The 9,622-nt window shown below is 44.0% G+C and overlaps 2 protein-coding genes across 3 annotated transcripts; one reads left to right on the top strand and one right to left on the bottom strand.

Moving 5' to 3' along the window:
- Positions 1 to 318: 318 nt before the first annotated feature.
- On the top strand, positions 319 to 6,270 carry LOC124192388. The gene is made up of 6 exons (XM_046585629.1): positions 319 to 805; positions 1,012 to 1,198; positions 1,268 to 1,368; positions 2,892 to 3,204; positions 3,283 to 3,799; positions 3,890 to 6,270. The coding sequence occupies exons 1-6, from the start codon at positions 686 to 688 to the stop codon at positions 4,386 to 4,388; spliced, it is 1,737 nt and encodes a 578-aa protein (XP_046441585.1). The 5' UTR covers positions 319 to 685; the 3' UTR covers positions 4,389 to 6,270.
- LOC124192383 (PDZ domain-containing protein 8-like) lies at positions 4,386 to 9,520 on the bottom strand. 2 transcript variants are annotated; one of them, XM_046585622.1, is made up of 15 exons: positions 9,309 to 9,520; positions 8,655 to 9,239; positions 8,027 to 8,257; positions 7,743 to 7,935; positions 7,489 to 7,646; positions 7,187 to 7,415; positions 6,981 to 7,102; positions 6,623 to 6,874; positions 6,509 to 6,545; positions 6,284 to 6,444; positions 5,742 to 6,139; positions 5,368 to 5,680; positions 5,145 to 5,288; positions 4,865 to 5,056; positions 4,386 to 4,767 (listed from the first exon to the last, which is right to left on the bottom strand). In XM_046585622.1, the coding sequence occupies exons 2-15, from the start codon at positions 8,820 to 8,822 to the stop codon at positions 4,534 to 4,536; spliced, it is 2,832 nt and encodes a 943-aa protein (XP_046441578.1). In that variant the 5' UTR covers positions 8,823 to 9,239; positions 9,309 to 9,520; the 3' UTR covers positions 4,386 to 4,533. The 2 variants fall into 2 exon arrangements, with proteins under 2 accessions (XP_046441578.1, XP_046441579.1); XM_046585623.1 differs by having other exon boundaries at positions 4,924 to 5,056; positions 9,309 to 9,443.
- Positions 9,521 to 9,622: the final 102 nt, after the last annotated feature.

Below are 9,622 nucleotides of genomic sequence, written 5' to 3'. Positions count from 1 at the left end.
AAAAAGAAGTAGAAGAAAAGAGAAAATGGCCACCTGCCGCTCCGTACGTATAATACTGCAAGTCATCAAGTGTTCCACAATTCGGGTTAGTGGTACATCGGCGCCAAGGAAAAAGAGATGAAGCAGCGCTCTCTTTTTTTTAAAAAATAATACGTAACGACGTATAGTGTATAGATAGTGGCGGCGGCTGCGGTGTCGCTTCTTTAATAGTGCTGGCCACCAATAAGAACGCCGGACTTTATTCCTCCCTCTTCTTTCGTCGACACTTGGAGAAAGTTTCGTTTCTTTATTATCTATACTATCCCCCTTCTCCTTTAATCGGGTTTCTCTGTCCCTCTTCTACTTCACGCGGGAGTATATCTCTCACGCTCAGATGATGGAGAGCGAGAAAGAGAGAGAAGCGTGCAATAAAACAAAACAAAACAGGCGTTGGTCTAGTCATTCGTGATCCGACAGTCACCGGGTTTGGGTGCTCGTGTTTTGTGTGTGCGCTATAGCCACAGTCCCGCGACGGGATGACTACTGCGAAATGGTTTTATTTACACTCAACAAGTTTGATGTTGTGTACGTTCAATAATTTTTGAGATTTAATCATTCCGAGTATACCAACAAAGTGTCGAATTTTGCGAGTACATGACTTTGTCCAGTGTTATCAGTGTGTCTAGTTGACAAAATCAAAACAAAGATGACGAATTGTTCTGTGCTTTTCATTTCAACGGCGATTGTGATCGCTATTTTCGGTCAAACAAGAGCTGCAGTCATCCCGCCGGAATGGGCGGATGTTCGCATCAATCCGTGTGCCAAGGTTCGGAATTATTATTTTTTTTTTTTTTAATTTCCAAGTAGACTACGTCAGAACTGTTATCTCTTTCCAAGTAACATATCGTTTAAGATAGTTAGAAAAAAACAAACTGTTTAACTTTCAAGAAAATTCAAAGTTCATCCAGTTCTTTCAATGGAAAAGGGTGTGTGATAATATGATTTAACATAAATATTTGTTATTCTTGGAAGGCTTCGTGGCAGTATTTGTACTGGAAATCAGACGGGAAATGCTACCCGATATTCAAGCAAGGATATCCATGTCCCGCCACTTTAGAGCTGGTCTTTGATTCGTCAACCAAAGAGGCTAAATGTCAGTGCCCGTCTGGCCGGCTCTATTGGGAAGAAGATGGACGATGTTACGAGCCTTTCACTCCAGGTTAACTTTTTTTTTAAAATAGTTTCCGCACGAAAAAGATTTCATGCGATGCTCGTTACATGTTTACAGGCCCTTGTCCCGAAGGTAGTTTCCTTCACCCCGGCCAAGAAGTTCAGTCACGTGGAATGCAGCGACAAGATCCACTCCGTCGGACGCTTCATCAAGTACAGGTCAGTTGGTCATCCTCATCATCCATCAGTGCGAAGATGCTGTAGGATGTGGGACAGTCACCATATAGGCGGTGACAGTCTTTTCCCCATATTCTGATGTAACGTGTGAAACAAATTTCCCGCGGGAGAGAGAAAATAAGGGAACCCCGAAAAGTCGATCATACATTAAGTAGGCCGCCTCTCCTAATATTCCGTTATGCTACTGATACTGTTCTCATTACAGGGTGTATGTCCGTGCACTACACTAGTTACTAGCCCAGCAAAAAAAAAAGAAAAAAAAGTCCAGCGGCTAATACTCGTCTTCAGCGGTTCTCCTTTATTGTTATTTACATTTCCGAACAGTTAACCCCAGCGCGTTGATGGCGTGGAAGCGTGTACAGTATTGTCCAAAATAATCCGAACACCATGGTCTCTTTCTTTATTTTTTAAAAATATTTCGAAAAATTTTTCTTAATTCTAAAAAATGAACTTTGTAAAACAATTAATTCTACACATAATATGAAGGCTTGAATGTTTAAAACAAAAGATATACATTAAACTGGGCTTTTGAAAAAGAGGTGCGTTCGGATTTTTTTGGACGATACTGTACTTACGTAACATCTGTCTTTTCCTTGAACTTCTTTTTTTCTTTTCCTTCTATATTTCTTCGGAGCAATTTCTTTTACTATTGCCGTTGTCGCCAACAACTAGCGACATTTAACTAGTCGACCAATTCCACCTATACACTTGGCGATCTTAACCTCAATATAACAAGTCTATAATCCAAATTTTTTCGACTAACGGTCAACTCTGTCGGCTATATACAGAAATCCAGAGCGGTCCATGCCAGAGAGCAGTCTCAGCTCAAGCAAGATAAACTCGTTCGCACACATTATAGATAGTCTACTATTTCATGAGTATGGGGCTGTCCATATATTACGTAACGCGATGAGGGGGGGGAGGGGGTTGCAAAAAGTGTTACGAAATGTTACAGGGGGGAGGGGGGGAGTTTTGAAAACGTTACGTAGCAAGGCCGAAAATTTTTTTCAATTAAAAAAAGTTAAAACAGTGGCAAAAATATCGATTTCCCACGCTAAAATGTAACTAAAATGGTTCGTCTGTTTAGTGCCTTCATCTTCTTTATTGAGCCTATCTAAGAGTTTGTACCATGTAACATCAAATACATGGCTTTAATCAAGAAAATTTTGTATTTTGTATTTTTAAATTCACTGGGGGGGTTTTGTTTTTTGTTACGTAATTAGAAGGGGGGGGTGTCTGTTTTTTTGTTACGATCCGTGACAAGGGGGGGAGGGGGGGTCCAAAAAGGTGAAAAATTGCGTTACGTAATATATGGACAGCCCCTATGTCCGCTCCGGGCAGTGTTTGATTGGTTCTACCGCATCACAACAGATCTGGGTTAAGAATCTAACGTTCTTTCTGATTCTCTGTATGCATCTTGTAGCTGCTGCTGCGTGATTTTGATGTCTAGGTAAAATTGCGCGGCTCTGCTAACCACCACACTTGATTGCGCTTTGATTTTACAGGCTTGGCTGGGTCAACAATACGAGCCCAGCAAAGTGGAACCTCTTGGTTTCGTTCACTGCAAGCAGCGTGGCTACTGCCCGGCCAATTGGGGATTCTGGTCGGCAACGGAACTTTGCTATCCATTCGACAGCCAAGGACCTTGTCAGAGCGGCTCTCTCTTCCGCTGGAACGTCGTCAGTCAACAGGCGGAATGCGGATGCCAATCGGCAATCATTTACCAGTCTTCAGTCAAAAACGACACTTTGGCCGGCAGTTCATGGCGTCCGTATTTTTGGCCCATCAGCGCCACATGTCACGAACACCACACAAATGGTGGGTTTTTTCATCACATTTCCAATTACTGTCCACGGGATTTCCCAATAATTAAATACAAATTTCGCACCTGCTCAGGTCCGTGTAAGTTGGGCGAAGTCTTCGGTTACAATCAGTCAGCCCAGGCGACACAGTGCTCTTGTTCCAAGCAGTTGCCTAGTTATCATGCGGAATCAGGGCAGTGCTTTGAAAAATACACACGAGGTCCATGCAGCGTTGGCATGTGGTTGACATCTCACCCGCTGGATTTACCACAATACTCCATGCCGGCATCTGCTCGTCCTACTCAGTCGTCTCGTTTGAAGGGCTCCAAAGCACGAAAAGTGTATCCGAACACGCAACCGGTTGCCAACAATCGGCGGAATTCCGTCAAACAAAGTCTTTCTTGTTACTGCCTTCCGGGATTTGTTTACAGCGAAGAAGACGATCAATGCTTCCGGGAATACACTCAGGGGCCTTGCCGCTCCGGTTATTTTTTCATCCGCAGCGAAGAGGGCGACATCAGATCCTACGGCATTTGCTGGAAAAATCCCTGCGCTCGGCAAGAGCTTTATTTGCCGGAATCCCAGCGTTGCTACGGAATCCATACCCAGGGGTTTGATATCAAATTTTTGTTGAATCCATCAAACAGCATTCAGCTGACCGCTTTAATACGTTTTTTTCTTCTTTCCTTGTCCTTAATTAGGCATTGTCTGGATGGGCAAATCATTTTGGCCGATGATGCTCACGGAATCGGATATCGGGGTCGTTGCGGTTGTTCTACCACTAATCTTCAGCACTACTGGCCGGCGGACGGAAAATGCTACGCTCACGAAACTTCCGGACCATGCGAGGGAGATCTTCTTTTCAGTTTGCGATCCGGCGATGGATTGACACCTGCTTGCACTTGCCCGGAAGACTACGTCAGTTACAACGGCACAGTTCAGTGTTTCAAGCCATTCAGTCAGGGCCCGTGTCAGTGGAATGAATGGTTAGTGCCCGCGGCAGCGGCGAGTGGAGTCGGAACCAATGACGTCAGTTCCGTCAACGACAATCGACTGGACTTTGAACCTTATGTGTGTCAGTGTAAGCCCGGCTATGAATACCAAATGGGATCAACTTACTGTCAGCCGCCTAGTTTAGAGTTGCTATTTTCGTTGCCAAAAACCAAAAATGGGCCATCTCGACGATTCAAACGAGAATGAAACGGTGGAATGTGTATCTTCAGTTAATGCTTTCGGACACTGAAAAAAAAAAAGGGGAAAATGGACGATCGCGTTTTAAGGCCGTTAATACAACCCAAGCACGCATCAAGTAAATTTAAAATAAAAAATAAAATAAAAAAATCAATCAATCACAAAGTTTCGAGTCCCGTTCCGTCTCTTCGACATTCTGCAATCCGGAACTATAGTGTAGGAGGAGTAGGACGAGAGCCTGTCGCCTTGCTTCGCACAAGTCCACTTCTTTCTCCAGTTTCTGTCTTTCGTCGCCGGACCAAGGAGTTCCATCGGGTCGATCCAAACGAGCGGCCAACTCGTAGCGACGGAGAATTTCCATTTCGGTCGCCGATTCGAGTCTCTGAAGCTGTGTGTACATCGACATAAAATCAAGACATAAAAAGTTATTAGTTTTAAAACGTTCTGTGCTCTTAACAAACGGCCCGCTCCAACACTGAACGGACCATTGAAGTGATTCTGGCTCGGCGTTGGCCACTGTTTAAATGACTGTAAATTTCCTTGCCGGAGTCCTTGGCCAGACGCATCAGCGACTCATCGTGTTCACGGGACTGCAACCGCTCGACGGCCGTTTCCAATTCCACTAGTTCATCGACATCATCTTCCGCTGATAAAAAAGGATTTTCTTCCGGATCGACCTGATGAAGTTTTGTACAAAAAAAAAATTAACATTGCCTTAAAAAACAACATGAGTGAAAGTTCAATAAAAATCAATAACAATCGAACCTTGGGTGTGTCTGTCGCAATGGGGATGTTGGGAATGAAGAAATCATCTAGACCGCACCATTTCCGATCGGGATAACGCTTGATACACTTTTTATGGCATACTAGTTCGCAGTTGCGACATTGCAGCGCTTCTCTCAACCAAATCTGTAAATGAAAACGATTGACATTTAAAATAGAAATTGTTTGACCTCTCTCTTTCTCTAAACAAAATGAAGATGGGAACCTTTTTCCGGCAGAAATCGCACAAACGGACGTTTATGAATTGAGTGAGGACGAAGTTATGCATCGGCATCGAATCATTGACGACAATATCGACGGCAGGACGGGCCATTTCAATGAGGGGGGAAAGCGGATGTACTGAAGATGGATGAGGTGAAGGGGAGAGTGGATAAGGAATTCCATCAACTATATCAGAATCTAAATCAGGAGATGGAGGTTCATCCTCTTTATCCGGGCGATAGACGAAAGATAATGAAACATCTCCATAGCAGAGGCGAGGATCGAATCCCAATTGCTGACTCGACGGATTCTGACGACTACACAAACATAATAGCTAGATAAAAAAAATTCATATCACCAAAATTTCCAATGACGTACCCCAAACTCGTCTTGACATCCGCCGGATACAGCTGATAGGTAGATATGTGGTGACCCTGTGTGTTGAGGTGGCAGTCGGCCGCAATTTCGGGGAGGTAAATGTTGACGTGACCGATCGGGATATCTTTGGAGTGCAGTTCTTTGGTTCCACTGGGTTCTTTGGTTTCCGGTTGATGAAGCGGCGAATGTTTCTTGAACAAATTGCTTAAATTAGACTTGGCAACGGACGATTTACTCGGACTGGTCGTCGTTGATGAAGAGGACTTGCTGCTGCTACTTTTCCCGGACGTCGTCTCTTCGACCGCAGGTACACCGGTCAACCATATGGACAAGTTGAGAAAGCGGTGGTGGCCAGCTGGCAATACTTGAAATTTTAGAGTGTCACCTAAATGAATCACCTAACCACACAAGCACAAACATTACAAAAAACGACCGTGACATACTTTTTTTCTTTTTAATAATTATTATCATTCGGTTTGCTTCAACTAATTGGATTACTGACGTCAATAAACTTGTCTTAAAAACGAAAGCGGAATATATACTTTTCCTAGCGGATGAGTTGTGGTACGCTTGATATCCAATCCGTGATTGATTTTATTAGTGGCTGTCAGATTATTAGCGGGAGGGAGAAGAAGTGATCCAGACTCATCCAGCAGAAACGAAGCAGCAGCAGCAGTTGCCAGGGATTTCTCGTCCGAGCCATCTAGAAAATGAGGTATTAGTGCCAAGATTCGAGGAACTTATTCATCGATGAAGTTAGTGGGTACCGAAAGTTATCGATGGCGTGATCCCATCGTAGCGCATCTATAACAAAGAGAACAAACGTAAAAATTAGCTTAAAATTTCAAATCGCCTACATCTCTAACTGATTGACGCATTACCATAGACCCTCTCCTTCGTCCAATTGCCCGATCAACTCGTAGTATGACAAAGAGATCATTTGATTTGTTAACGGCTCTGGCGACATCGTCGGACGATCGAACAACGGTTTCGTCTACTTGCAAGATAGCATCACCAATCTTGAGACCTGCTTCTTCAGCTGCCGAGCCTGACTCGATCTCCAAAACAGAAGCTCCATGCTGACTAACCGGTTTCCATTCTTTAACCGATTCTTCTAGTGGCGAAGACTCGGGCTGAAAAATAAAGTTTCATTTATATGTAGTTTCCTTTGGAGTCGAACTTTGTTTCCCCCTTCTTCTTTTGACAATTGAATTATAAAGCTAAACGATTTTCTTTTACCGAGGACGACTGCTGCAGGAATTGAATTCCCAGGGACTGATGTTGGCGTCGAATCATTCGAATGTCTAGCACCACTCTCCCTTCGGTTTCTGACGAGGAAGCATTGAGCCACGGACTACTGTCTGTTGTCGCGGGATACAAAAAGTTGCCGTTAAACGCAAAACAAAAGACGAAACTCATAGTAACATGATCCAATCAAAACATGCCTAGTGCCATGGTACAGTAAACGCCGTCTCCTTGGAGCAACGGATTCAGTCGAGCTATATCCAACACAGTGACTTCCAGGGATCCTCTTCGAATGGGCAAAGTGGTGGTGGGCGGAGGAGTTTGCGAGCAGCTTGCAGGAAGGAGGAGCTGGTTGGGAATTGGAAAAAACGGTCGATGACGCATTCGGCTGGTGGGCAGGGTATATTTCCTTTGAATCCATTTGTGAATCTACGTGTCACGTAATTTGATTTGAAAACAATCCAAGAAACGATTCTTTTTTTTTTTTTCATTATTCACGTACCTGTGACGAAACAAGACTTGTCACGTGACTAAAAGATCTCCCTTGGACTCGGCTGGTAACGTCTACGTCCAACTGCGGCGGCGTCGCAAATGCCACAGACCAATGAGAATAGGGTCTCCGGGAGAAACTCAATCTTACTTGCCCTTTTAGACGAGACACTGCGTCATATAGTGAAGGGAATAATGAAAACATGTCGTGGTATCTATTAATATGTAAGTGGTACAATGCAGCTCTGTCAATGATGAATTATATACCTTTGGCGGAGAGAAATGCGGATTTGCCGTAGGCCAGTGTTACATCGATCGCTATGCCCAGTCCTCCGCTGTAGTCAATGTTGAGATCGAAATCCACCGACTCCATTTGTTTTCTGTCGTCGTCCATACCAACTCTATGAACACCAATTTGATGGATTGAGGGCGCCCTTGACCCCATTTCGATGTCGTATATCTGTGCGATTAAATCAACAACAAAAAAACCAAGGTGGAATAATAAGGAAAAGTCTCCGCAATACAGGATGGGATTCGTGTGAAAATACTACCTTGAGGCCTTTGATAATTTTGCTAACGGCTCCTCTAGTGAGAACTTCTTCCATTTCTTGATTGATCCGTCGGAGAAGGAAGCGACGGACTGGCCCCTGGGATCGCAGTTCACGGAAAAAGAACTGCACGAGTAAGTTGACAGCCAATAGCGTTTCATCTTTATTGCAGGAGCCGACGGCCTCGGTGTTGCTGGACCGATCGACAAGTGCCTCCAGTTCAGCCAATAGTTCCTGTGAGGTTTTGTTATTGTGTAGAACATGTTATCAGTTAAGCGACGTCAAACTGGGTTAGGACAAATAATCATCCTTTTTCCGTTTGTCTGGCAGATGTTATGCCAATAACATTACAAAAATTGGGTTCGTGCAGCACACGCACTCAAACCATCAAAACATGTTTTGTTTCTACGCGACACGAAAAACCGTTTTTTTGTTATTTCTTTCAGTTTTAAATCGTGGATTGAAATCAGGCCAGGCTTTCTCTTATAAAAATCAGTAATAATGTACAAAACCATGCAATGTCACCGCAATTCAAAATGAATGACGTTGACACAAATACCGTAATAAAACTACACAAACAACTGTCTAATCGTTTACAGCAGACGCTACACTACAAATAGTAGAAAAGTACCTCTGGGAGTTCAATAGGATTGTCAGCTTCGATCAGTAGGTGGTCATCGTTATGGCTAAGTCGATGAGGGCGAACTGGCTGCGAGAAAAGGTGCCACTCGACCCACAGAGTTAAAATCGCACCGAGCAAAATGCAAACGGCCGCAGTGAAAATGATCCAAATGAGCATATTTCACCTTTCCTGTTGTCAGAAACTGAGCACCACTTTACTAATTAGCACCTTGGGTAAATAAAATTGCAAACAGTCAGTCGGGAAGGCTAAGTTTGTTTGATGGCATGGTGCACAAAAATTTTGACAGCGCGACTGGAATCGTTGCTGCAACTAGACTAAATTGAGGACAGCACTAGCAGACGACGACTGAAATCAAGGGACTTGCCTGGCTTCGCATGCGTCGTGACGTCACACGAACCAACCGTGCCGTAGAAAATCGATTCTTCTCTTTTGGTCTTTTTCCCCAACCAACTTCCTCTCTCCACTCCCTCCTTATCCATTTGCTGGTTCCCGTTTCCCGTCGAGATGGGGGAGAACCCGGGGCTATAGCATACCGCCAATCAATTCCTACGCACACAGTGGCCAGCATATACACTAGAATTTTGACGAAGAAACCAAGTAGAAGTTAATTCTTTTGCAGTCAATATTGCCCCGGCAACGTACGGATGATAACAGATGAATTGGTATTCGCTGGCGCCAGCTGCCGATTTTCTCAGCTTTTCCTTTGCTATTCGATCGCCAAGTGATAAATGCACAATTGACGGGCTGGTAAACGCACACAAGCTGCCGCTGAATCACTCAGTCGAATCCGAATTCAGGACATCGACCTCTCTCTTATTGTGGATTCAAGACAGCAAAAATACTGTGCGCACGTATGCATACGTCATCCTATGCGGGCCTGATATCAAATAAATATTTTGGTTACGCTTTTAAAGTTAAACTTACTAGTAATATTAAAAGTCTGCTCCGTTGGTTTT

The sequence above is a fragment of the Daphnia pulex genome, chromosome 4, assembly GCF_021134715.1.
Source record: "Daphnia pulex isolate KAP4 chromosome 4, ASM2113471v1".
Lineage (NCBI taxonomy): Eukaryota > Metazoa > Arthropoda > Branchiopoda > Diplostraca > Daphniidae > Daphnia > Daphnia pulex.
Note: the sequence above shows the minus strand (reverse complement) of the source record. Positions and strands in the feature narration are given on the sequence as shown.

Coding starts and splice junctions, on each gene's coding strand:
- LOC124192388 (XM_046585629.1), top strand. CDS start 686: ATGACGAATTGTTCTGTGCTTTTCATTTCAACGGCGATTGTGATCGCT. Junction 1,199..1,267: donor TTACGAGCCTTTCACTCCAG/GTTAACTTTTTT, acceptor ACATGTTTACAG/GCCCTTGTCCCGAAGGTAGT. Junction 3,205..3,282: donor TCACGAACACCACACAAATG/GTGGGTTTTTTC, acceptor GCACCTGCTCAG/GTCCGTGTAAGTTGGGCGAA.
- LOC124192383 (XM_046585622.1), bottom strand. CDS start 8,822: ATGCTCATTTGGATCATTTTCACTGCGGCCGTTTGCATTTTGCTCGGT. Junction 7,647..7,742: donor CGCATTTCTCTCCGCCAAAG/GTATATAATTCA, acceptor TATATGACGCAG/TGTCTCGTCTAAAAGGGCAA. Junction 6,140..6,283: donor CAACTCATCCGCTAGGAAAA/GTATATATTCCG, acceptor TTGTGTGGTTAG/GTGATTCATTTAGGTGACAC.